The sequence below is a fragment of the Falco peregrinus genome, chromosome 13, assembly GCF_023634155.1.
Source record: "Falco peregrinus isolate bFalPer1 chromosome 13, bFalPer1.pri, whole genome shotgun sequence".
Taxonomy (NCBI): domain Eukaryota; kingdom Metazoa; phylum Chordata; class Aves; order Falconiformes; family Falconidae; genus Falco; species Falco peregrinus.
Genome location: NC_073733.1, coordinates 13827474 through 13854081, shown reverse-complemented (window position 1 = coordinate 13854081; position 26608 = coordinate 13827474). Strand labels below are relative to the sequence as shown.

The 26608-nt window shown below is 57.5% G+C and overlaps 1 protein-coding gene across 14 annotated transcripts in view; it reads left to right on the top strand.

The window, feature by feature from the left end:
* DLG3 (discs large MAGUK scaffold protein 3) overlaps positions 1-24074 on the top strand; it is a 79216-nt gene extending 55142 nt beyond the window's left edge. For 5 of the 14 annotated variants that reach the window (XM_055817726.1, XM_055817721.1, XM_055817724.1 and 2 more), the window contains 13 exons: positions 2524-2680; positions 3097-3199; positions 8894-9008; positions 12786-12962; positions 13650-13725; positions 14336-14435; positions 17321-17362; positions 18085-18135; positions 18928-19029; positions 19210-19382; positions 19944-20053; positions 21038-21129; positions 22902-24074. In XM_055817726.1, the coding sequence (XP_055673701.1) occupies positions 2524-2680; positions 3097-3199; positions 8894-9008; positions 12786-12962; positions 13650-13725; positions 14336-14435; positions 17321-17362; positions 18085-18135; positions 18928-19029; positions 19210-19382; positions 19944-20053; positions 21038-21129; positions 22902-23008 (1405 nt within the window). In that variant the 3' untranslated portion in view covers positions 23009-24074. Of the gene's footprint in view, positions 1-2523; positions 2681-3096; positions 3200-3375; positions 3473-7398; positions 8065-8893; positions 9009-12785; positions 12963-13649; positions 13726-14335; positions 14436-16165; positions 16212-17320; positions 17363-18084; positions 18136-18927; positions 19030-19209; positions 19383-19943; positions 20054-21037; positions 21130-22901 lie in introns of those variants that run through there. The other 9 variants (XM_055817727.1, XM_055817732.1, XM_055817731.1 and 6 more) reach the window with 6 other exon arrangements.
* The last annotated feature ends 2534 nt before the right edge of the window (positions 24075-26608 follow it).

The following is a 26608-nucleotide window of genomic DNA, read 5'->3' as shown; positions in this document are numbered from 1 at the left end:
GAAGTCCCAGTGTTAACGCTGCAACGTCTGGCATGGGATCTGCCTGCAGGATCCATGTCCTGCCTCCTGGGATGAGAAAGGAAGCAGAGAGTGCACGTCATGACTGAGACTGGAGATGTACCTGTCTGGGGCTTTATTTCCTCTCCTTGGTTCCTGTAGTGTCTTTCTACCTTTCACCAAACTGTCTGATCCTCGTGAGTGCTGAGGATGCTTCCCCCTGGGCTGAGTTGCAGTGGTGGTTCCTGCACTTTGCTTGAGCAGCAACAAAACACAAGAGGCAGAGCAAGTTCATCAGCTGGTTGGAGGCCAGGTTTGCAGACCCAGAAATCTGACCTGCTTCTTCCCCTGGGAAAGCTCTAGCCCCAGCATAGCTTTGCTGCAGAGAGACTGACGGCTGCAGCCCTCCCCTGCTCCCTTGCAGCCAGGCCTGAGCCAAGCCCTGGTGGCATCCCAAGGACTTGGAGTTAAGCCTGTTTTGACCCAAATGGCATTTCCATGGTGTTTCCCTGGTGTCTTCTTGCCCTACTGCATCCCAGCCTCATGCTATGGTCCAGCTGAGTCTTGAGCCCTGCTTATCTCAGAGGCCATAGAGATAAAGCAGGTATTTTCTGAAGGTCACAAGGTAGATTCATTCTCTGCCCCATCAGAAATGCATAGCTGGAGTTACAGCTCTGCTGTACCTCTGCGTTTGAAGGCAAGGGGCTGTGGCAATGCATGGTGTAGAGCTGCAGGCATAGGGAGCCAGGCTGCGAATTTGCCCTCACTTGGCTGCTCCCCCCAGTCAGGGCTGTGCTGCCTGTGCCTGCAGGGGCAGGAAGGAGTTAAGTCTGTAGGGTCTAGCAGAGTGAAGGCTGGATCCTTTCTGTGCTTCCATAAACCCCTGTGTGTGGGTCAGGGAAGCCTTGGGCCTTGCAGCCGGTGAGAGGCAGCCCAGGCAGTGCAGGGTGGCTGTGGCATGGAGCATTCAGTGCGTTCCGCCCCTCGCACCTCCTGGCTGGTGCCACCAGCAGAGCCTGCCACACTGCAGTGTTCACTGTCAATGTCTCATCATTCATGTCCTACAGGGGACAGCCATCCCTGTCCCCTTCAAGACAGCGGTGAAGCCACAGAAGCAAGTGTGACCAAAGATAGGGGACTGGGATGCTGCTGTGCCTCGTGGGAGGCACAGGGACAGGGAGAGGAGCTGCTGGGAGAGCCAAGACAGTCAGGCTGTGCTGAGCCCGAAGTCCTGGACAGGGCAGGAGCCCACCAAGACCTTCTGGCAAGGTGTCCTGCACTTCTGTCTCCTGCTCCTATTGTTCCTTATAAGCTCATCAGGACTCCCCCACGGGGAAGGATGGGGGGGAGACTTTTCCTGGGGTGCTGGTGTGTGTCCCTGGAGGTAAATCCTGCCACCAGCATCCATGAAAGCATCAAAACCTTTCCTTATCTGCCCAGGTGACAGCAGTGATGCTCCAGCCTGTCCCAGGGGGGCTGAAAAAGATGTTTTCTTGCAAGAGCGGCCTGGGAGCACGCTGCCAGGCTGCAGGGCTTTGTGCTGTCTGCTCAGCCAAATTTTATTCCCCTGGGACCCTGCTCCACCTGTGCTGCCTGAGCCCTGTTCCTTTCTTGGCTGTTGCCGGCAGCCAGGGGGGCCAGCTGGGCCAGCCCCCCTGGTGCGCCAGGGTCCCCTTAGCACAAGTCTGCCACCATTTTAGGGTCCGCTGTGGGTGTGCTCAGCCAGTGCCATGCCTGGAGCTCCAGCATCTCTCCTACTGCATCCCAGAAATCTCCCTCTGCTCCCCGGTAGGTGCAGGGTTCATCAGGCTGCTGAAGTCACCGGCCTGTCCTTGGTCCTTGCGGTACCCACCAGAGCTCCTGGGATCCAGGTGGTCACTGCAGCGGATGCACTGATCGTCCCCAGTGTCGTGTTGGCTGACAGTCACTGCCAGCCTGTGCTGGTTGTCTGGTGTCATTTATTCCTTCTTATTTTAATCCAGCACTTGAGCTGGGAGCTGCCATTATTTCCATCAGACTTGGGGTTTTTTTCCCAGATGAAAATTGACACAGGTTTTTTGCAATGCCAGGCAGTTTTTCTGCCTTCGCTTGCCTATTGTTTGAGCTGCAACAAAAGGATTGTCATCATTGAAAAATTGAGGACTTCTGTTGAGCGGCGCACAGCCTGTGGCACGGGGGTGTGTGGAGTTGCAGGCACGCTTGCTGTGCTGCACGGGTGCCGAGGGGCTAAATCCACCCCCGGCACGGCTGCACCATCCTCAGTGCCCAGGCTGGCGGTACCCAGTGTCACCTCGCAGTCCAATATTTCCTATGTGTGATTTCGCAGCAGATGCTCTGTCTCTGTCCGTGCTGTGTCTCATGTCGCTCGTGCAACTGCCCGCACCTCTGCCAGTTCATCCTCTTCCTTGGTGCCGAGGGCTGAGTCACACCAGGTTGCACCGGGGGTGACTCCAGCCCTGCCGGTGTGTCGGGAAGCTTTGCTGCTGCTCACCCTAACGTCTCCCTGTCCCATGTCTGCCCTTCCAGGGAGCCCCGGAAAATTATCCTGCACAAAGGCTCCACCGGCCTGGGCTTCAACATTGTTGGAGGGGAAGATGGTGAGGGGATCTTTGTGTCCTTCATCCTGGCTGGAGGCCCTGCAGACCTCAGCGGGGAGCTGCGGAGGGGAGACCGGATCCTCTCGGTGAGTTGTGGGGGATACCCGCTGCTGCTGTACCCCTGTCCCCCGCCACCCAGGGCAGTTCAACAGGGCCCAGCCCCAGCCCTGGTGCGGAGGTGGCCTCTGGGTGCAGAGCCGCGGCCTTGCCCGGGCTGTGCCCTGCGGGGGGCGTCCTGGCCGGCCGGCGGGGGTACCCCCAGTGCGGGTACCGGGAGCGGGTACCAGAGAGGCCAGTACTGGAGGTGCCGGTACTGGGGATGCCGGTACCAGGCATGGTCCTGGGGGGCACAGGGGCTGGGTGAGGAGGCAGTGAGAGTGCGGATACCGCGGGTACCGGTACGGGGGCGGGAGGAAGCGGGGCCGGGGGCCGGGGTGCGGGGCAGACCCGGTCGGACCAAGCCTCGGTCGGTCCGGTTCAGCGGAGCCGCTCTCTCCGGCAGGTGAACGGCGTGAACCTCCGCAACGCTACCCACGAGCAGGCGGCGGCGGCGCTGAAGCGGGCGGGGCAGACGGTGACCATCATCGCGCAGTACCGGCCCGAAGGTACGGCACCGGCACCGGCACCGGGGCGGGGCGGGGCGTCGCATGGAGATGAAGGGGGCGGGGCGGCGGCTGGCGCGCGGGGCGGGGGACGGCCGGCGAGGCGCCGATTGGGGCGGGGCGGGGCCCGGGGGGAGGTGCGGACGCCGATTGGTCAGCGCGGCGGAGAGGGCGGGGCGGTGGCGTCCCGCCGGCGGTGCCTGCGCGGCTTTGTGTGCGGGCCGGGCGGCTCCGGGGCTGCTGCCGGGGTTGCCGCCGCCCCCCTCCGGCCTGTAGGTGAGCGGGGCTCCGCCGGCGTCGCCCGCGCCTCCCCGGCCCCGCGGCTGGCCCGGCCGCACGGGTCGGGCCGCTCCCTCCGGCTCTGGGCTCGGCGGGGGGCCTCGCCGGGAGGGGGGTGGTCTCCGGGGTGGGGGGTGTCTGTCTGCGGCATGGCGTCGCCGCGAGGCCCCGCTCCGTGGTCCCGTGGACCTTGCTGGGGGGGGGGCGGGGGGAGCTTCGGAGAGGGGCTTGGCCCAAGGGGATGGCTCCGGGACCGCCCCTGCGACCACGGGGCCGGCGGGCGTTGGAACCGGGGCCTCGGGGCACGTCCCCTACTCCGAGCATCCCCCCGCCGCCCCGCCGGTGCCTTTCGCTGGCCCCGGCCTTTAGTTCCCTCGCAGACGTGCCGGGGGCTGGTGGTCCCGCGTGGGGCGGCCGGTCGCGGCTGCGGGGGGTGCGGGCAGCTCCCTGCCAAACCCCTCCCCGGGCCGGCGGTGCTGGGCTGAGCGGCGCCCGTGGGCCAAGGGGCAGCCCGCGGCGGGCGAGGGGCCGGGGCTGCTGCCGTGCCGTCGCCGTGTCCCCAGCAGCCCCGTGCCGCTGCCAGGATGCAGCAGTTCCCGGCCCCTGGGGAAGGTGGCCTGGGACCCACTGGTTTTCTCCCCCGGGACCTCTGGTCCTCTCCAGTGGGGCCGGCGTGCGGCCCCTCGCTCGCCCTTGGCCTGGTGCCACCTCCCGGGTGGTATCGCTGGGCAGTGCCCTGCGGGTCCCTGTCCCCGCTGCCCCTCTGTCCCGTGGCAGCGGCCATTGGGGCGTGGAGCCGTTAGTGCCACTCAGGGCTGTGCTGTGGGTGTGGGGTTTGTTTGGTTTGTGTGGGGTTTATTGGAGGTTTTTTGTTGTTGTTGTTTGTTTTGGGATTTTTTTTTCCCTTTCTTTCCAGGAAGCACTTAATGTTCTTGTAGTTCTGGCTCCCATCGCCACTTGAGATTTGGCAAAGATGCCAACCAAGAGTGGTTCCTGAATGTCAAACAGCACAAAATGTTTTGAAACCCCTTTAGACCTAGGCTGAAATGTTAGTGCTTTTCTTGCCGGTGGCTTTCCACGTCTGTGACGGCTCCTGGCCCGTGCGGGCAGCAGCACCTGGCACACAGGCGGCTGCTGTGAAACACAGGCTCTTGTGCCCAGGGAGCTCACCTCAGTGCTGCAGGGCTTGAAGGCCTGGGAGCCAAGGGCAGGGGTCTCCCTGGCACGAGCCCCAGGTGCTGGTGAGACTGGGTGCCCTTGAGGGGATGCGTGCTTGGAAATGTTTGCCTTTTCTATGTGCATCGTGACTGTGGAAAGAGAGGGAAAGCTGGATCGTAAGATGCCCAAAGGAGGAGATGCTGGTGGAAAGGGGCTTTGAGAAGTTCCTCCCTGCTAGCAGAGGTTGGAGTGTAGCACCGGTCTCTTGTACGTGAGCGTGGGTAGGGCTTGCCTGTGGGGTGCTGGGTGAGTGCACGCGTGCTCTGCATCTGACCTCGCTGCGGCTCCGAGGGAGCAGAGGCTGCTTGCCCCCAGGTCTCAGGGGATGAGGAGCCCTCCCTGCAGGATCCTGCCAGTCACTAGGAGTGGAAAGAAGCAAAGACAAAACCAGGGAAGGATAGAAGGTGGTCCTGCCTTTCTTCTGAGCACCTGCGCCTGGCGCAGTGCCTCTGACCACTGCTGCATGCCATCAAGGAGGAGGAGACTGCTCCCTGTGATGGTGCCTCTGAGCTGTTTGTGAGGTCCCTTCCCCTTCAGCACTTCTCCCCCGACCTTTGCCCGCCACTATCACCAACGCTTGGGTTTGGCAATTCACCCTCCTCACGCCCCACGCAACAAAGCCTTGATATTCCTAGCCTAAAAATACAAAAACTGTGACAGCATTTCTCTGAGCTGGTCACTCAAAGGGAAGTGTCAGGCCGCGCAACAACTTCTAAAAGCCTCCAAGCTTTCCCCGTGGGCACTCCTCTCTGCTCACCTGGGAATGTGGCACGTGCGTGCGTCCTGTGCAGGGAGGTGTCTGTAATCCCGCAGCTGGAAGGTGTGCGGGGTCAAGGTGACAGAATGCTGGGCTGGAGGGGAAGGGTGGAGCTGGGGGTAATTCTTGCTGATGGCCAGGCTGGAGCCTGTGGCTGAGCATCGCTAGGCTCTGCTGATGGCCTGGTGGAGCCAGCTTGGCCCTGGGTGGGTGAGTTTGCGTGCTAGGGAGAGGGGGGCACGTGCATGAGGCTTTATGCATGCTCAGGGGGTGTTTTCCAATGCAGCTCCCCTCCCTATAAGCACCTTCTCCCCTTGTACTGCTTTCTGGTGCTCAGGAATCACCCCCAGACCTGCTGTCTTGTTGGCTCTGCTGGGTATGTTTGCAGGTGCAACCACTCCAGTGTGTGCCAGTGCTGGGGATCCTTGGTGCGGGCAAGATGATCTCTGCCTGATCGTAATGGTCTGTGACTTGCGTGCACTCAGGCGTGCAGGGCTGTATCCTGCTCCCAGTGCTGAGCTCAGCCTGAGGTGCAGGGTCAGGCCTAGCTCCAGGGGCACCCGCACGCTGGGATGGGAAGAGCGGTGGGAGGGTGGAGCGGTGTTTTTACTGAGCTGCTGAGTGGGAATAGCAAATGTCCTGGCACGTGGCACTCACAGCGAGAGGCGCCAGGTCACCTGTTGCATATTTTTCAGTCTTGGTAAGTGTGTACTGAACAACCCGACACCTGGGTCCCATGGGAATGCTGGGGAGGTGGGGATCAGCTGTGGCTCACCTCCCTGCTGTGCTGTGGACGGGCTTCCCAGACAGATTTTGGCTGTGCAGGAGATCTTGCAGGATGCAGAGGCAAGGTGGCTGTGAGCCAGGGTGCAAAGGCGGGAGCGCTGCTTGCTGGCGGTTATCTGCCAGTAACTGTCTTAGAGGCTGCTCCAGCACACAGATAAAGGGGGGTGGCAACTGGGAGCATCCCATGCTCACTCCCAGGGTAGCATTGCCTCCCCTGCACTGGGGAGGGTGGTGGTGGGTTTGGTTTTGGAGCTGGCTGTTCCTCCACTCTGCACCCTCCCACAGCTGGAGTATGGGTTGGTGGCTCCTTCGGAGACCCCTTCCTAAACTGGGCTGTGTTTTCTTTCTGGGGGATAAAGCCAGAGCAATCCCTGTGTCCTCCTTCGGTTTGCTGCCTCCAGTCTGGCTTGTGCTTCTTGTGCCTGCAGGCTTTTCCAGCCCCTCCAAGCAGCGTGGCTGCTCCAGCAAAACTTGGAAAGCCCGTTTCCATGGAGTGCTTTGGCTGAGGTGGGGGCATTTGAGCTCTGCCCTTGGGTTTTATGCAGTGGACACAGTTTCTGGCAGGGCGGTGGCACCCAAAGGTTGCCCTCCCAGCATCCCCGCCCTGATGCCAGTGGCGGCTGAACCTGCTTTTGCCCTTTGCTGCCTGCCCAATCCTGGGTGGTGTATCCTCCATGCTGGGCTTCTTGTGGGGAAGGATGTTGTGGGAGGGATGCGAGTCCGTGTGGCAGGGAGCAGCAGTCCTCTTAGTGCAGGGTGTGCAGAAGGTCTGTGCCCTTGGTGGGGTTTGGGATGACTCGGCTGGGGCAGGGGTTGTAGTGCCCAGCTCGGCAGCTTTCTAGGGGAAATAGCTCTTCTATATCAAAGAGGCTTTACAGAGAAGCTACCTGCTTCGGACAGGTGCTCCTCTGGGCTATAAGACCTCATGGGCATCCTGGGGCAGAAGAAGCTGCACCACAGATGCTGTGGTCCACCCCGGTGTGGGGCGAGAGGAGCAGAGCAGGATGCAGTTCACCTACCTCTGCTGGGAACTCTGTAAAACCCCGGTGCTGCTTTGGTGTCAGAATTCAATTTTCTTATATTATAAGCTTTGCCCATGCCTGGCTGCAGCTGTGTTTCCCTCTGCGAGCAGAAGGGGCAGTGGGTGCCCCTCAGCGTGTGGCAGTGGGGCTCAGTGGGGTTCTGGTGACCTCCACATCAAGCAGCCAACTCTGCCCCGTGTGTGGCACCTGTTGAGGTCCTGTAGCAGGGGAAGGGGCTTCATGTGGAGTTCCTTGGCAGTTTTTGTGTGTGTATTACCTTGTTTTTTTGGTTTTGTGGTTTTTCTTGGGTTTTTTTTTCTTCGGTCTTTAAGTAAAAATGCATCTTTGCTAGCTGGGTGCAGGAGGGGGATGCCCAGGTGGTTTCAGCTGCAGAGTGAAGGGCTGGAGAGCCAGGAAATGCCGAGCTGTAGCTGCGTAACCCCATAACCCCAGCCCCACGTGCCTCTGCACCGAGTGTCATCTCTCCCCTTCCTTGGTGAGGGGCTGGCTCTCAAACGCAGCCCGCAGTGCATTTGTTAGCAGCACATTGTTCCCGCTGCCCCTGTGCGATGCAGCAGCCTGCACAACCCCCTGCGCTGCTGGGGCTCCGCTTTGCAGTGAGCAGTTTCTTCTGCTGCTGGGGTGCTCTGGTTCACAAAAAAAGCTCCAAACAGCATCTAAACCACTGGGTTGCGGACAAGGCTTTCTAGGCAAGTCTTGGAGCAGAGATGAGACCAGTCCGCTCTCGCTGGGATGCAGGGATGTAACTGCAGGGTGTGCCCAGGGGACGAAATCCAGGGTACCAGGTGAGAACTGGTGGGGTGCGCTGTGGCAGTGGTGGCATGGCGCTGCTGTTGCTTGCCGCCTGGCAAACCTTCCCTGCTTGGCCCTGGGTAAGCAGGGCCAGCGCCTCCACCCTCTGCTTGCCGGCGCAACCTTTGCACCCGGCTGAAGGTCTGGCTGGCACAGTGGCAGGCGCCAGGGTGGCGGTTGCTCCCTGCCTAGCGCCTGGCAGGGACGTGGCAGTGGCAGCAGCTTCTGGATGGTCCCCCAGCTCCTCCTGCGGGTCTCTGCCACCGGGATGTAGGAGCAAAAGGTGAATTCCTCCTCCTTGCTCCCCTTCCATGGATGGGAGCTGTGCTTTGTCACCCTCTTCCCCGTGCCTGCTGGGGAGAGCAGCTGTGCTGCCGGCAGAGCGGTGGGTGTGGAGACCCCCATGGCTGCAGTCATGCCTTGCTGCTCCGTCTGGTGGGTGAGGGTCTCTTGGAGAGGCTCTGCACATTTTGAACTGTTCTGTAGGTCAGCAGCTTGCTAAGCCCTGCCCAGCCATTCCCTCGCTGAGCTGCAGCTCAGTAGCAGTAGAGGTGTCTGCAGCCCTTGCCCAAGCTGCCTGGGGGGACGTTGGAGTGGGCCTGGGAGCAGCCAGTGCCCTGCCAGCTCCAGGTGACCTGCCAGGGCTCCCGCAGGCTGCTGCAGCCTCTTTGGCTTCCCTTGTGTGGGGGGATGGATGGGCTCATGGGCAAGACACCTCACGGACAGGCTGTCATTGCCTCTCCTGGCACTTACTTGCTCTGTGCTGGGGGGGCATGGCTCAGGGGCAGCTCCTGCCTGCAGTGACCAGCTCTCTCCCCACAGAGTACAGCCGCTTCGAGTCAAAGATCCACGACCTGAGAGAGCAGATGATGAACAGCAGCATGAGCTCTGGCTCCGGCTCGCTCCGGACAAGCGAGAAGAGATCTCTCTATGTCCGGTAAGGCTCACCGCCCCCCCCGCCCCGCCTGCCCCCTTGCCCCAGGCAGCCAGAGGTGGGTGGGATGGTTCAGCCTGGTCCACGCACCTCTGTGAAAAGGTGCTTTGGAGGCCAGGGAAGCGAGTGTGGTAGATGCATCATGAAGCCCAGAGGGTGCAGCAGGGAGAGTGATACTTCTGCAGTGGTTCACTGGGGGTAGATGCTCTGTGCTCCTTTTCTGAGGGCTGCTTCGCTTTGGAAAGCGCTGGTGTCTGTACAGAGCCCTGGGCAGCTGCCAGCCAGGCCGACCTACTGGGGACCACTGGGAAACAGGGAAATGCCAGGCATCCAGTGCCACTTCTGCTCAGGGCAGCATTCAGGGTGCTCTCCTCAAACCACTCCCTGCTAACAGGCTTTTCCTTGTCTCCTCCCACCAGTCCTGCAGCAGGATCTGGCTGGAGGGAAGATGAGCTCTTTGGAGGATTATTGCTCTGAGCCCTCGATGTGCTCTTGGTCTGGAGCCAGGCACAGGGCAGGCAGGGGTTAAGCAGCCATGCAGCAATAGCTGCTGCTAGTCCTGTGTGCCAGGGCAGCCCCTGCCCCTGCCTGCCTCCTGCCCACCGAAGCACGAGTTGGGTGACAGCTAATGAGTAATTTTAACTTGGTAATTAAAATAATCCGGTAAATCCTCATCAAGCACAGCTTGTTGCAGGTGGGAGCTGGCAGGAGCAGGGGATGCTTCTTCCTTGTGGGAAGGATGACAATGGCTGAGGGTGATGCAGCTTCAGCCTGCATCTCCCACTGCATTGTTGCTCCATGCAGAGGGGCTTCAGGCTGTTGCCAGACCTGGTGCAAGCCCAGCCTGGCCAGAAGGGAGGGAGCTGCAGCTCTGGGTTCCTGCAGTTCACACCTTCCTGTTAGGCTCTGCAGGCATCTTGCATGATTTAGGATCCCAGTGCTCCGTATTGGGGGTGTGCGAGTTGCTGGGTGCTGTGTTGAATAAACATCTTGCTAGTCCTGCCCTTGCTCCCCTGCTGTCCCATGACCACCCTCACAGGTCAAGTAGGCTCCAGCCTGGGTCCAGCTTGAGTTGAGCCTGTGAGTCTCCTGATCCGTGCCTGGAGAAGTGCTGCGTGTATCGGGGTATGCCCGTGAGCCAGAGACCTCCCTGCTGCCTTTGGGCTGCTTGTAGCATCTTACGTCTCAATGCATGCCTCCACTTGGCTTTGGTGGCCTCTGCAGCAGTGTCCCCTCATACGCACCCAGGTGGCTTCAGGTGGTCACTGGGCAGCACCTTGCTGAGCGGGTGATCCCGGAGTCGAGCTTTCTCCAGCATGGCCCTTCCCAACCCTCCCCGGTTCGGCGGCCGCACACCCCACAAATGTGCCTGCACGAGCCACCGTGTGCCTGGGCTGCGCCAGCCCTGCTGGGCGGGGTAGTTTCGAGCAGAGTTTACCCGAAACCAGCTGAGCTGCTGCGCAGCCGACAGGACATCAATTACAGGACTTGCTACCCGACTGCTTGAGTCAGCCCCGTGAGGCTGCACTGCACCCCGCGTGCCATCAGCGGGGCCAGAGCCAGGCACCCGAGCGCCTGCCGGGGCCCACCGGGGCGTGCCGGCCCTCACCGTCTGTTTTGGAGCTGCAGCTGCACAGCACGGGCAGGGGCAAAGCGGATTCATGTGCTGCCTGCGCTGCATTAGGGCAGAGTCCGCCGGGGCCGGGGCTGTGCCGCGTGGGGCCGGGGGTCAGGTGGGCACCGTGCCTGGGCACCGGGAGGAGGCCGTGGGAGCCCCTGGCACTGCTCCCCTGCCCTCCAGCCAAACCATCTGCTCTCTTGGCTGCTCCCGCCGTGTGCTGTGAGCTGGCCCGGGGGCAGAATGGAGCGACCACGCTGCTGTCTGGCCCTTGCACCCTGTGCACACCGGGGAGCACCCAGCCACGGTGGGTCCTGGGTGCCAGCACGGCCGGGGACTGGTCTCTGGGAGCATCGTGCCTTGGGGAAGCAAATGTCTCGTGCATCAGGTCTCGTGCATCAGGTCTCGTGCATCAGGTCTCGTGCATCAGCTTCCCAGGTGTCTGGCCCTTGCACAGATCTTGCTGCGCCTGCCCTGGGATGCCCGTGGCTGCTGTGGGAGGAGGCAGGGAGTCGTGGGGCCAGCGCTGCTCTGCGAGGCAGGGTGCGGGGTGTGGGCAGGGCACCCCACAGCCCGCCTCCGTTCGGGAACCGGCCTGACCAGTTCTTGGCTCATGCTTTGCTCCGGATGGTGCTGGTATCGCAGGAGCTTGCTGGCCATGCGTAGCCTTGTATTTTGGCCAGGAGCTGCCTGTGAGGGTTGCTTACCTCCAGCAAAAGTGCCCTGTTGTGCTTTGCTGCCAGCTCCAGCGTGCCACGCTTGGGTGCAGAGGGACCAAGCACGAGAGCTGCCCCAGCCCTGAGCAAGCTGGGAAAGGGGAAGCAACCTGGTGGCTGGATGTGCCTGGATGAATAGGGCTGCATTGGGTCTCATCCCAAAGAGCCCTCCCCGAGCCACCGGACAAACCCTCTTCTCCTCCCCATTCAAGACTGGCTGCCTTGACCCAGTCCCAAGTGACCTGAAAGGTTTCATTGGCTGGTGCTCTCCTGGCAGCACTGGAGCAGGAATCTGGCTGAAGAAATGCCTTCGCAGCTCTGCTGCTCCACGGGAAGCTGCTGCTCCACAGGGACCTGCTGCAGGGTCCCTCAGCCTTCCCACTTGCACCACGCGCTCCCCTTGGGAAACGCTGCAGTGGAAGGGGAGGTGATGAGCAGGTCAGAGGGTGTCCCTCCCGGTTGAGGGAAGCTTGTTAGTGCCAGGATTAAATCAGCAGTGAGCCGGTGTTTGTGGTGCTTGGGCTCGTGTTGGGCTAGGGGGTGAGCAGGGCCAATGTCAAAAGGAGTGAACATAGGGGTTGTGCTGGTGACCTTGGTTTGGTTTGTTGCAAAGTGGATATATCAAAGCAGACACTGTTTGAGATAAGACATCAGTAGAATGACTTGCCTGTGAACGTGAAACCACTAAGAGCAGCTTGTGGGTACAGGCTGCAGTGCTGCATGCAATGAAGTGTGTGCAGGAAGGGTTTGGGTTTAAATCTAGTTTTAAAAAATAATTAAAAAATATTTTCTGTAACTGGTTAGTTTAACATTGAAGATAATTTTAAACTAAATGAACTGTTCTCGGGGAAGGTATTCAGGAGTCTGAAAAAGATCAGTTGTGAAAGCAGAGACATACGCCCTCAGATGCGTTCCTGACTCACAGGCTCTGAACTAATGTCCCCCTGTACATAAAAAACGTGCGTGCTCCAAGCACCCCGCGGTCTCTGCCTGGGCAACCACCCACCAGCACTGGGGTCTGATGTTCCCCGTCCCACTCCTTGGCCCCACAGCCACTGGGAAGCGACGGTGGGGAGCAGCCCCCCACCGCAGCTCCCTGCTGCCCTCCCACACACTGCTGCTTTCTTGAGCCTGCGTGAGCTTCACCTGCTCCTAACCACAGCCACCTTCAATGTGTCCAGTTCGCGTGCCTCTCGCAGCTAGGGTTAAGAGTGAATGGGTTTGGTCCAGCACCGTTATTCCCACGTTGCGTGCTCCAGGGCTTGTGCTGAACCCACCAGCAAGGAGGGGCGTGCTGGTGGCTTTGGCGGGGGGCTTCCCCAAAGTTTGGGCTTAAGTCCTTTAAGGTATGAAGGTGGCAGTGCCCCAGGAGATGGGCAGTGCTGCTGCCCTCGCTGCCTGGCCCTGCTCAGGGAAGGCATTGCTCCTCTCTCTGCTCCTCTGCAGAGCCCTGTTTGACTACGACCGGACCCGGGACAGTTGCTTGCCCAGTCAGGGGCTCAGCTTCTCCTATGGGGACATCCTGCATGTCATCAACGCCTCTGATGATGAGTGGTGGCAAGCCAGGCTTGTCACACCCCACGGCGAGAGTGAGCAGATTGGGGTCATTCCCAGCAAGAAAAGGTGAGTGTCCGTCAGCAGGATACCTCCCAGAGCTCCCCAGCCTCCACGAGCCCTGCAGCCCTTGGGGGTCTGCTCAGGGTGGAATCTCCTTGTGGTCCCAGCCCACCTGCCCCTCTGTGGCCATGCAGTACGGAGGGCACTCCGGTTGCAAGCTGGGGCTGCATGCAGGTCTCCCTGGGGAGATGTTCCCCAAAGCTGGGTGAGCCTGCAGGTGAGGAGGGGAGTGCTCAGCCCCATCTGTGGTCCCTGTGGGGATGAATAGCTGGTGTCAGCCAGTCTGGGGCTTCAAGTGAGAGCCGAGTCACAGCAGTGACTGCAAGCTGCTCCTTGTGTCCTCTGACAACCTGCCCAGCTGTGTGAGCCCAGGTCCCCTGAGACTGGAAGTTGCAGGGAGCAGAGGACCAGGCTGCCACTGCTTTCGGGTCTACAGAACGAGCCCCACCTCCGTTCTCCATCCCTCCCCTCCTGGGAAGGCTGACTTGTCCCCCTTGCTGCTCCTGTAGAGGCTGGCCTTGGCCAGACCTCAGGCAGGCAGCCCTACATCTGTCCCTCTTGGGGAACAAGCTGCCCTTTGCCAACGAGGCCACCACCCAAGGGTGCATGGAGCCACCTGGGGAGCCAAGCGGGCGGTACGGAGGGCACATGCACGGGTCTAGCAGCTCTTTTTCCCCTTTAACTTCTGATCAGGGTGGAAAAGAAGGAGAGAGCGCGGTTGAAAACAGTGAAGTTCCACGCCAGGACTGGCATGATCGAGTCCAACAGGGTAAGTGCCAAGCTGGGGCTCAGCGGGGCACCCAGAGCCCATAGCCAGCAGGGGCAGGATGAGTCCCAGCAGCCAGAGCTCCCGGTGTGGGGCAGCTGGAGCATCTCGAAGCAAAGAGCAGTGTGTCTGCATCTGGTCCGGGCCCGCATCTGCTCAGCAGGAATCCTCTGTGACTGTGCAGGGGGTGAGCAGAGGAGCCTGGGATGGTGTGAAAGCGCTGGGGAAGGACCCCAGCCTGGAGTGGTGCGGGAGCAGAGCCTGTCCGGTCATGGCCTGTGGCTGGGAGCTGACTGCAGGCAGCTCATGCAGGTGAAGACAGCTGCCCTCACCCCTCGTGCGGAGCACTTAGTGAGTGGACAAGGAAGGGAGAATGGCCTGGCTACCCCTGCAGAGCTGCTGATTGCCCTGTCAGCTTCCTGGCATCCCTACCACATGTTTTTCTCCACGCTTAATTTTTTTCCTGCATTACAATTTTCATGTAATCTCCATGATTTCATTTGAGGGTAACTGCCCTGACACAGCTCCTCATTGTCTCTTCACTTTAATTTTTCCCACATGCGTTAAAAACCATTGTTTTTTCTGTCCTCCCTTCCATCTCCATGTTCTTCAGTCGATCAAAACGAAACGTAAAAAGAGTTTCCGTCTCTCTCGAAAGTTTCCATTTTACAAGAGCAAAGAGAACCTGGCCCAGGAGAGCAGCGGACAGGAACGTAAGTAGCAGCTGGCCAGAGAGGGCAAGTGTGCGACCTTCTGGTCCCCTGCCCTGCGGGGATAGGTTCGGCACGTTTCCACAGGCAGGGGTCCTGGCATCTGCCCGTGCTCGGGTCTGTGCTCCACAGTCATGCCAGCAGCTAGGAGAAACCGGAGCTTGAAACAAAAGCAACGGTTGCGGGCTGGCACTCTCTTTCTCTCTCATGTTCAATGTCTTCATCCTTTCATCCAACTTTACACCCACCTGACCCCTGCTCTCCCCCCTCTGCTGCGGGCTCTGCTCCCTCCCTCCACCTGCCAAGGGCTTCTCCCCTTCAAGCAAGGGGCTGGCCACCTCCTGCAGAGCTTCTCCTGTCCCTGTCAGGGCTAAGGGGCTGGGGGGGTCCCAGAAGAGCTCCCCATCTCCCCTAGGAGTGACTCGCAGCTCCGTGTTCCCATATGAGAGCCCTTGCCTCGGGTTAAACCCCGTGGGCACTGGGGAGCCGTGCCCTCGCTGGTGGAGGGGCTGCCTGCCTGCAACTTGGGCACATCTTCGGTAGCTGGTTGCAGACACTGGGGGGTCCCCAGCTCTCACCTGGCAGCACCGTGGGGCTCCCAGTGAAGGCAGGGCATTCAGCTTCTTGCCCCAAATCCTGACAAGGGCAGCACTGGAGAGAGTTGCTGAACCCAGCGCCACTTCCTCCCAGGTGCGAAACTGCATCCACTCCTTCAGCAGGCATCCTCCCACCTTGGGGAAGAGGGTGTGGGCAGGCAGAGCAGTGTCTTTGCCCTGGTGCCAGCCCAGCAAGCACGTTCCCTCCCCTCCGGTAGCTCTCCTGGGCATGATGCAGAGGCAGGAGGTTGAAGCCAGGCGGCTCCCGGGGGCTGCCCACATCCCTCTGCTGCCCGTGCCAGGCTGGCGCCAGCTTCCCGTGAGCTTAGCAGCCAGCACGAGCCCCGGGCCTGCGGTGTAGAAGTCTGTGTCTGGGTATCTCTTAGTGCCTGGATGTGGCTGGGCTCCCGTCAGCTCTGTGCTGGAGCTGGGCGCTCAGTGGGGTGCTGCTGTCAGCCAGTCCTGCAGCGCAGCGGTGTACGAGACAGGGATGAGGCAGGCAATGCTCTTCAGCATCCCATGTCACAGACCCGCAGCCAGCTCCCTCCCTGTGCTCTGCTGCTCTCCATCCCAGCTTGCAGTGGGGGGGTCCTTCCCCCATGTTTCCACGGCCCGTGCAAGCACTGGGGCGCAGGCAGCTAACAAGCAGGGGTGGAAGAACGTGCCCCCCTGCCATGCGTTAGAGGACTGGCTGCGCTGTGCCTGCCCCCAGAGCGGCCAGGCTGTCCTAGGGGAGCACAGAGCCACTGCGCCCTGCCAGGGCACCCCATGGGGCATCACGGAGGAACACCTCGGCCCTGCTTGCTAGCAGCTCGGGGCTGCAACCGCTTGGTCCAGCAGGTGCTGCCGTGGCCACCCTGCCCTCCCCAGACCCAGGGTGGCCCTTGGGGGGCTCTTTGGTAGAGAGAGGGTGAGCTCGGGAGGCGGGGTCCAGCCTCACAAGGCAAGATGTTGGCAGCAGGCTGATGGTGTCAGCTCTGAAAAACATTTAACCTCACTTGCAGTTGCAGCTCTGGGCCGTTCTGCACTCCTGTCACTAATGCTGGTCTGGCTCTGTCTCCCCCGTCCCTCTGACTCCCCTCTCCTGCGCTCTCTTCTCTCCCCCTCTTCCCCCTTCTCGCTGTCTTGTGAAATCAGGACTTCCCTGGGTTAAGTGACGATTATTATGGAGCAAAGAACCTGAGTAAGTCTAATTTTGATGCACATCGTTCACTTTCCGTCGCTGGCATGCCTGGTGGTGCCTGGGGAATGGCCGGGCTCTGGTCGGGGCAGCTGCGCTTCTCTGGGTGTGGGGAAGGAGGAGCCCCGTAGGTGATGCTCTCTGCCGGGATGCGCCACATCTGGGCCACATCTGCCGGCAAGGCTGCTGGGCTTGAGGTGCCGCTGCTGCACGCGGGAGGGGACGGGGCAGTTTGCTTGGGGATGTTGGCCGTGCCCTAAGTGTGCCCAGCTGAGGGCTGCCTGCCACACCGGGGGTGAGCTGTACCTCCTCATCCTCCCCTTCCTCCTGCTCCTGGCTGGGCTGGCTGCTGGTTTAGCTCTCGGAGACCTGAAGCCACTGCCAGTGCAGGTGGGAGGTGGCTGTGACCATGACGGGTCCGTTCTGAGTGGGGCGGGTGACAGTGTTTTGAAGTGTTGCCACCTTCTTCTGGGGCACCACGTACCCAGAGCTGTAAAACAACCATGGTGGGAGCCTCTCAGCCCTCCCAGCTGGGTGTGGGTCCCCTGCCGAGCTCTGCACCCCCAGTGACTGGTACAGAGCCCGCCTGGGGGCAGGCAGCGGCCAGCAAGCCTCGGTGGGGCAGTTGCAGCACTGGGATCAGCCTGAGCAAGCAAAGCCCCAAACTCTGTCCCATCCTGTCGCTGTCTTGTCTCTGTGAGCCCCAGCCCCAGAGGTAGGTTCCCCCATGCCAGCGTGGAGCTGTGCCCTCCCCTGCCACCTGTGTGCATGCTGCACCCGCCGCCCCCCGTGGGCACCCTGCCTCCCTCGGCCGGGGAAGCCCAGCACCTGCACGTGTCTGCCCGTGCCTGCCAGGCAGCCCCCTCCTGGCATCCCTGCCTTCTCCCAGAGTAGCCCAGCATCCCTGCGCGCTCCCCAGTTTCCCAGCAAAAGGTGAGAGATGCCGCCCTAGCCCATGCAGCGCAGGCTCATCCCAGCGGGTGCTGGGGTGCAGGTTTTTTGGGAGACTGGTGCTGCCCTGCCCTGGGTCAGTAGTGCTGGGTGACAGCCGGGGTGCCCCGTGCCTTCCCCCCGTGCTCCTTCTGAAGGGGGTCTCTCTGGTTGCTTTGCAGAGGGCGTGACATCAAACACCAGTGACAGCGAGAGCAGTTCCAGTAAGTGTGCGTCTTGCCTGCTTTCCTGCCCCTGTGCACGCGTGTATGTTTGTCTGCGCATGTTTTGGCACTTCCATCTTGTCTTGTCCTGGTGGAGGTTCTGTTTGGAGGCTGGTCCTTCCTGCTGGTGACGCCAGGATGCTGCAGCCAGCTGCCCCCTTGGGGCTGGGGGGAGCAGGGGCTGGGGGGCAGGAGCAAACCTGCCTGCTTCCCTGCTCTCCCCTGGCTGCAGGGCTCTGCTCCAAGGCTGGATGGTGGGTTCCCAGTCCATGGTTGTCCCCCATCCTCGGTGCCTGCTGTGGGAAGCAGTGGCCAGAGGCCGGGTCTGTAGCATAGGTGGCTCCTGGAGCCCAAGCACGTACAAGAGCATGGGGGTCCAGCTGCAGTGAAAGCTCCCCCTCTCCCCGGCGCATCTTCTGAATATCTGCAGCACATCTGCCACCCACCCCACAGGGAGGATGGTGTGTCCCAGTGGGCCCCGAGCCTGCAGCAGCAGGGAGGGAAAGAGGAGGCTTGACCTAGACCTGGGACGTGAATAATTAACGTGGATCACGGGCTGGTAACCACATGCCCATCATGCTCCACGTCAGCTGGCAGCGTGACAGGGCAGTGTCCCCAGAGCTGCAGGAGGCTGGCGGGGGCAGGAGGCAGCCCCTCGCTGGTGCAGAGGGGCTGGAAAGCTGCTGCAAGCACTCACCTGCCTCTCCCTGGCTCTGTTGCAGAAGGACAAGAGGACACCATCCTATCGTACGAGCCGGTGACGCGGCAAGAAAGTAAGTCCTGGCACTGAGCTGCCCTGTGCCTGCTCCAGTGTGGGTACCTGTGAGCCAAGGTGACCGGTACAACCTCCTCCCCTCCTCTGCCATACCAGTATGACACCCGGTGAACACAAGGTGTATTTCTTGTCTGTTGGGTGCAGCAGGAGAGCCGGGCGTGCACGTCACCTCACGGGGCTTTCCCTGGCCTTGATTGTCCCTTTTTAATCAACAGAGGAGGCTCGTGACCTGGTCTGCAAGACCAAGGGAGAGATCCAGAGCTAAAACTGGGCTGGGCTGTAGTCCCAAGCTGAGGACCAGGATTATCCCTCCCTACCTCAGGCCAGGTGCCTGCTGCAAAGCAACCCTCGCCTCAGCCCACAGCGTTTAATCCTGCTGGATGCTCAGTCCCTGCAGACCCTTTTGCAGGCTGAATGGTCTCAGCCTTGGTGGTCGCTCCTTGCCAAAAGCTGGATCAGATTCCTGGGCTCCTGTCACTCCCCGGGTTCCGTGGCATCCTCACCAAGCTGTCCCTTGTTGTCTGGCTCCTGCCCCAAGTGAGGGAGCAGCTTTGCTGATCTGCAACCCCAGAGACCCACAGCATCTTCCCCAGGGCTGCTGAAATGGTTTGGGTAAGATGGGAAGATGATGACTGTGACCAGGAGGAGATAGGTGGAGGCACCTTTGTGTGCCCGTGTGAGCAGGAGCACCCACTGCCAGCAGGGAGAGGGTGGACTGATGCCAGCAGTGGCAGTAGGGTCAGCTGCCCACTGCGCCGGCAGGACCTCAGGCTCTGGCTCTTGTTCACAGTTCACTATGCAAGGCCGGTGATCATCCTGGGGCCGACAAAGGACCGAATTAACGATGACCTCATCTCCGAATTCCCACACAAGTTTGGTTCCTGCGTGCCCCGTAAGTCCCAGCTGGTGCTCGGTGCCCTTGCTGGAGGGTGGGGAGAGCGGTGGCTCTGCTACTTGCAGGGCTCAGCCCACGGCGTGGGGAGGGGGCCAGCAGCGTGGGTGGGGTTTCTCCCTCCCGGGAGGTTTGGTGTGCATCCCTCCTGGTTTGCTCACGATGCCTGCTCTCCTCCAGACACTACCAGGGCTCGGCGTGAGAACGAGGTGGACGGACAAGACTACCACTTCGTTGTATCCCGCGAACAGATGGAGAAAGATATCCAGGACAACAAGTTCATAGAGGCTGGGCAGTTCAATGACAATCTCTATGGGACCAGCATTCAGTCAGTGCGGGCAGTGGCGGAGAGGGTGAGTGCCGGGTGGCATTCTGGGGACCAGCATCCAGCCCGAACCTGGACGTGTCAGCAGTTCCCCTCCGCTCCCCATATTGCTAACAAAGGGCTGTAACCACATTAAACAAGCATGGCACGAGTCTCTCCTCCCTCCGGGGTCCTGCCAAGCCACGTGGCTACTTTTCTTAGCCACGTTACTCCACCTCAGTGTGGTACCTCCGTCATCCAAGCTCCACCCAAAAGCCTGGCACTGGTGGCACCAGCCTTGTGCTCAGGAGCTGGCAGGGCAGGGGTGCCCAGCTGCCCTCCTCGGAGCAGCGGCTCCGCAGGAGCGCTGGACTGTATTGATGGCTTGTAAATTGTGTCACCAGTTCAACGGTTCGGTTCCTTTGCATTGCTGCTGTCCCACCCTAAGTAGGTGGGAATGTAAGGCCACTGGGAGCTGGCTTCTGTCTCGGGACTGGGTTTTCCATCTGTGCGGCTCCTTTCCTCTTGTGAGCATCCCTGTATGAACAAGCTGTTTTCTGCACAGAATAGACTGTGTGGGTAGGTCTGATCCTGATTGTCTCCTTTCTAGGGGAAACACTGCATCCTGGATGTCTCTGGCAATGCTATCAAGAGGTTGCAACAAGCACAACTTTATCCCATTGCCATTTTCATCAAACCAAAATCCATTGAAGCTCTCATGTAAGTGCAATACTGTGTTCTGTGCCTCTCCAGGGCGAGCAGCTCTGACACATCAGGGATTTGTGTGTCTGCTGCCTCTGCTTTTTAGAAAGCAGCAGAGATTGCTGCTGGTGCTGAACTTGTCGCTTGTTAAGGGTGGCTGGGCCCTTTGCTGTCTCTGTGGTGTCCGTCCACATTTAATGCCGTGGTGCATCCCAGGCTCCATGGATTGCTCTGGCTTAAAGCCCTTTGTTCACCCCAGAGAGGATTATCCATGGGAAATCTAAAAATGCTCCCAAATGTGCCTGGTATAACCTGCTCACCTGGGCCCCAAGTCCAGCCAGGCGAGCTGCTGACAGCTTGTAGTGGTGGATCGCAGCTGGATGGTTGCTGAGCCGGGACAGCCCTGGGGAGCAGAGGGGAGACCTTCCCTGTATGCCTAAGGGGGAACCTTCTGCTTGTCCTGCTGCTCCTGGCCCTGGGGAGCGCAGGCTGGGAAGATGTGAGAGACAAGCTTGCAGCTCTTCCAAGCAGCAGCAGAGGATATTACGTGTGAGGAGATTTAGTAGCTGGAGATGGGCTCTCAGATCAGAAGAGACTCCACTGGCACTGAGGGGACTGGGAAAACCCCTTCTCAAGCCAGAAGCAGTCAAATTGCTTATTTGGGTGTTGTATGAAGGCGAGGGAACCTAGGCAAGGGGGATGGTGACAAGCTCTGGAGAAGCAGGGAGACTTCTGCGGTGGTCTTGAAAATTTGGAGGATTGTCTGGATTTGAGTCCACATTTGTGGCGAAAGGGGGGTAGCGATGGTGATGGGAAGAACTGTTGGAAGCTGAGATGAAGTGCCAAGGCAGCAGAGAGCGTATGGGGAAGGGTCCTGAGTCCTGCACAGCTTCCGTCCCTGGTGTGCGGAGGCTTCCCAGGCACCCTGGCTCCATGAGCTATTTTTACTTCTGTTCATTGCTAAGAAAAAGAGCTAAGTTGCTATTTTTTTGTACGTGGCAGGGAGATGAACCGGAGACAGACGTACGAACAGGCCAACAAGGTCTTTGACAAAGCCATGAAACTCGAGCAAGAGTTTGGAGAGTATTTTACAGGTGAGTGTCCTGAACAGGCTTGTATCTGATTTGTTTTATTTTTCTGGCTGGCAGCTGTGACCTCTCTACCAGCACTGTCTCACTGCAGGGTCATGGGAAAATGTCCAGCTTCATCAAAGCAAAAAAGAAATGGCTCTTTGCCAGCAGGGCTCTGCAAAGCGACTGCTCCAAGATCAGTGGATAAGAGTAAACCAGCTCTAGAGAAGGACATAAGTTGTCAGGCAGGATTTTCCAAGTTTGTGAGAGCTTATTGCCAACATTAATAATAATAAAAAAAGAAAAAAATCCCCAGGCAGGAGTAGTGCAGTGTAGATTCAGGGTGCTGCAAGGCTACAGGAAATAAAACTCTCTGAACATGGGCAAGGGGAGTGTTTTCAAGAAGAAAAGAGAGTCATTTTAAAGAGGAGAGAGTAAAAATTAGTGACCTAAATGGCTGAGACTGTCCTGAGTTATTACAAAACATCTCCCAGAAAAAGACTGGAAGTTTGGCTGGCTTCCTAAGTAGTCTTGGCTGAAGAGCTGGTCAGGGACTGCCTGGTGCTTTCTGCCTGCAGACGTGAGCTGCTTGTGACACAGGCATCCTTGTGCATTAAGGAATTCATGTTTCTAACGATTCATTCTGGAAAATCATGGGCAGGTGAAGAGGCAGAGAAACTGGTGTGCCATCTTTCCTGCAGTGCACTGTTTCTTCTAAAGCTGAGGAGTGATAATCCTGCCAGCCCCTGCATTACCCACCTAACAGCTACTGGGAAAAATCCCAAGCAGAATATTTTCCAAAAATGGATCTCAGCTGAGCAAATGTATGGGTACAAACAGTGTAAAAGCTTTCCCCAGACCTCCTGTCCCAGGCAGCAGTTCCAGAGCTGCCGTGTGCTCTTCCAGGAAGAGCGCAATGAAAGCGCACGCCGTGGTTTTGCCAGACCCTTGGCATGCTACATCACCAGGCTTGGATGGTGAGTTTGAAGTTGACCGGGGAAAGGATCACTCTTGGCTGAAACCCATCATTGAAAGTGGGTAATGGGCAGAGAGACAGTTGCTGTAGCCAGTTTTATGCCAGGAACTTATAACGAGGGAACCAGAGGTGCTGGAGGATGGTCCTGGCTGGGCTACAGAGGCAGGCTCAATTACCAGAAAGCTTTGGCCCCCCATGCGCATCTTCCTCCTCTGATGTAGGAAGCACAGTGAAGTGCTTCGTCTTGCGTCCATGCTAAGTGACGAGACCGTCCCTGGTCTTTGGGCAAGATTTGCTGCTGGGAGCAACAGCCGTAAGCTGGCCTTTTCCAGCCCGACAGCGCTGTGATTCCCACCCCATGGCAGAGGAACACATACGAGGAGCCCTCAGCAGCCGACCGGAGGGGACGGACAAATCTGGCACTTTGGTGTATGCGCTTGGCACACACCGGCTAACCCAAGAGGCCCTCCAGCTCTCCGTGGTGGAGTAGCTGCGGTGCCGGGGCGCGGTGGTGTGACACAGTTTGCAAAGCTAATTAGCAGCCTGTTGTGGAGAGCCCGGCCAGCACTTCACACGCACGCACGAGGACCTCTGCCAGCGTGGGATCCGCTCTCACTAATCCCCTTGGATACGCTGGGTTAACCCTGTGTCACTGTGTGCCTGTTACAGCTCCTTTGACACAGGTTGTCTCGTTCGTTAGTGGTTGGCCACCCCGCAGCAGCCCCTTTGGCGCAGAGCGAAGGCCTCTCCTGTAGCTCGTGGCAGGGGAAGCACAGTGCTGCCCGATGCTCAAGATCTTGCTTGTTCTCTCCTTTTCCAGCCATTGTACAAGGAGACTCTCTTGAAGAGATTTACAGCAAAATCAAACAGATCATCGAGGACCAGTCCGGGCACTACATCTGGGTCCCATCCCCAGAGAAACTCTGAAGATGTCCCCCACCTGCTTCCCTGTGAGCAGAAGATCTCCGAAGTCCCACCCCACCCAAGCCCTCTGCCCTGAGGAGGGGGGATATGAAAACTATTCCTGCCCCCTTTTTTAGATCGTCGCAAAATTGAGTTTTCTAGTCCTGTTTCTTTTGTCGGGATGAACTCATCTCATTCATCATGTGACTGTTCCCACCGTTCCTGCATGGACCTTCCTACTGCTCCATTAGAGACAGATGCGAACCCATTCAAGGTCTTTTTTTATTATTATTATTATTATAATTATTATTATTAACTAAACCAAGAATCACGATGGGAGGAGGCAGCTAAGGACTAATGTAAGAAACAAGTGAAATGTGGACTCTGAGCACATGAGCTAGTATCAGAGCTCCAGGGGCATTTTTTTTCAAGTGTGACTGTCTAGCAGCTCTGAACAGTTCAACAGAAAGGCAGCAGAAAGCATTTTATTTATCTGTATATGTAATTTATATATAATATATAGAGAGATATTATATATATATTATATATATATATGTATGTGGACTAGGAAACCTGAGGGACCTCTCTTAAAAGGTATTGTGTTACTGCAAGGATCTTTCGGTTTCTCTGTCCCAACCACTGGGCATAGGGAGCCCACTTGAGCAGGCAGAGCTCAAAACAGTACCGGGTGCTTCGGAAGTGTCTCCCTTCAGGGCCAGCGTCCCGCCAGCTGCCCCAGGTCTGTGAGGCCACACAGAGACTGGTACGCTGCCTGTGCAGAAGGGACCAGTGGTCCAGAGTAACACAGCAAGGAGCCGCAGCTGATCTGAGTGAGGCTGGGAGATAGAGACTGAGCAGGAGGCTGCAGAGCAAGAGAATGGATGATACTACACATTAAATTGCACATTGTTTTACACACCACCTTACGTGTTTGCATGAGAGGTTTCCTTTTGGTTCTATTTTTTTAAGCTGATTTTAAACCAAAACCATATTGTGTTGCTGTGTTGGCGCCTTTTTTTTTTTTCATTATTCCATTTTTCTCTTGTTAATAATGAACTGAATGGGTATAAAATCCAGTTTTTTTAACTTATTTTTTAAGCTGGCTCTATTGTAAATAGAATCTAGATCTGCAGTGTTTAGTTAGGAAATACTCTACCAGCCACATCGAACAAAGGTACTCGCTGTCCTGTGTTGCTGTGGAAAACCTGGGACGTTGGGCTGGCCCTGTACCTGTGACCCATTCCAGCTTGTGGCAGCACACTGGCATTCCCTTCTGCGTTAGCCACTGGCAGGAAAAGCCCCCAGCTGTGCCTTGGACGGATGTTCACACTTTTCCAAATCAGTAACAATCCAAAAACTTCCTCCCTCTCTTCCCTGTTCCATGCCAAATTCCCAGCTCTGCTGTGTGCAGGTGGTGGCCTTCCCAGTAGAAGGGCTGTTCTTCCAGCACTGCAGGGACCTGGCCTGCTGCTCTGGGAGCTGGGGCTTGGCAGGTGAAGGTGCAGCCGCCTCGCCTGGTTCTGTGTCTGACATCTCTGCTTAAATCCTCTTTCTGAATTTGGGCTCTGCTTCCTCTCTCAAGGTCACCTTAGAAAATGGAACTGGGTGCCCTGTGCTGGCCAGGCTGTGGGGCAGGGGGATGCAGAGCTGCACCCATGTGCTGTGCACTAAGATTTTTCATGTGAGGCAACCGTTAATGCTGAAATGGTTGGCCCTAAGCTGAGAAATGTCTGTCTTTGGCTCCCATGCTTGAACGGAGCTCTATCATGGGAACGAGCCTTGTGTAAAATTGGGGGGGGGAACTCGCACAGTTTTTGAGCAGGAGCTATGTTGCTGCGTACTCACGTGCTATGAGTAGGTAGAAGAATGCTCCCACCTTACAAAGAACTGACGAATGCTGTTTCTCAGCCAAGCACCAGAGCAAAGGAGGTCACCGTACACGCAGGTAAGTCTTGGCCCATTCTCCCTTCCCCAGTTTCGTAGAGATAAGTGAACGTGCGGGGTGCCGGGTCACGGTTGGCAGTGTGTCAGTGCATGGTGTGCACAGGCCATAGCGTTTCAGTGTGCACAAGAACTGCTGTAAGACTGTACACGTACTGTCTGGTGAGAAGCTGTCTCTGCTCGTCCTGCATCACAAGGAGCCCTGCAGGGACCGAGCAGCTTCCTGGGACAGAAAGCAGTGCTGCAGGAGAGATGTGGCCACTAGCGTGGTGGAGAGCAGGAAGGATTCTGCCATCATTTGGACTGACCATAAAGGAGGGAACTTTGGCAATGGATTCCTGTTCAGCATCTGGCCCCCTGCCCTGCTGGTCCTGCTCCGGCTGCTATAAATGTTGGTCCCCGGAGACGTGGAGTAAGTGAAACAAAAGTCATTAAGATGCTAGTCACACTGTTCCTGTCTTCTTTTTTTTTTCTTCTTTTTTTCTTTTTTTTTTTTTCCTAATAGCCTGTCTCCCTCTCATCAAGTCACATGGAGAAAAAGATGATGTACTCCATGGCATAGCTGACAGTATCGAATCGATCATGACATCACTAGTTGGTTACCAGTGTTTCTTCCAAGGAGACATATATTTTTAATAAACAGAGAGTTGCAAAGAACTCTGTCTTTGAGACCTTCTTGTAGAGTCCTTCATTGTGTGCCAGACCTGGCTTTTTGGTGCTGATCTTAGCAACTATTCATATGGTCTCTCCACAGCATACTTAAGTTTTGACAGAGGTTTAAAAAAAAAAAAACAAACCCCACAACTAAAAACTTAGGTGGTCACTGAGAACTTGCCGAAAAGGAAATTAACAACAACAAAAAAAAAAAAAAAAAAAAAAGGAAGCGGGCTTACTTACAGCTGTAACTAGGCCACTGAAAAGCTCTTTTGGTTGGGTTGCTGAACACAAGTTGACTCCAGTCTGATGACTTGATGCCATAAATATATTTTGGGTCATGGCTTGAATTGTGGGGACTTTGCTTTACAAATGCAGATCAAATAATAGGGTTTATATACTGCTATGTAATTGTTCCTGTATTGGATATAAAGACAGCAAAGTAAATATGTAATCCAGCTAATATAGAGCATCTTTTCACAGTTTAACATGCTGTTTAGACATCAGAGAGAATATGAAAGAAGTTAGGAAGACAACTAGTATCTTTTTCTAGTACCTTTAAGTGCAGAGAACAAGACTGTGTGCTGGAAGACAAATGTGGTTAACGGGGTATCATTACACATTCCTGCCTGACTCTGCCTTTTCATTTAGCTGAGCTAATTGAAAGGTGAGAGGGTTTTAAAATCTGGGGTTTTTTTCCTTTCAAACTGCACACAAGGGAAGTAAAGTCAGATTTCAGGGGAAGAGGGGTGTTATACCAAGCATGGGCATGCAGTTTGCAGACGATTCACGATGCGTGAAGCTCACTGGACAAATAAAACAGCTCAGAAACTCCTTTAACTGATCAGATCAACAGTCTTGTGGTGGTTGTTGTCCATAAAATACTGGAAGAGTGAACAGTTGCTAAGCAGATCGGATGCTAGCATTGCCACTGCCAAAAATCAAACTGCTTCCTTACATAGTGACGGATTTGGAATGATAAAATTGTTGATGTAGAGCATCACAGGAACATTGTCTGTTAACGGCTGC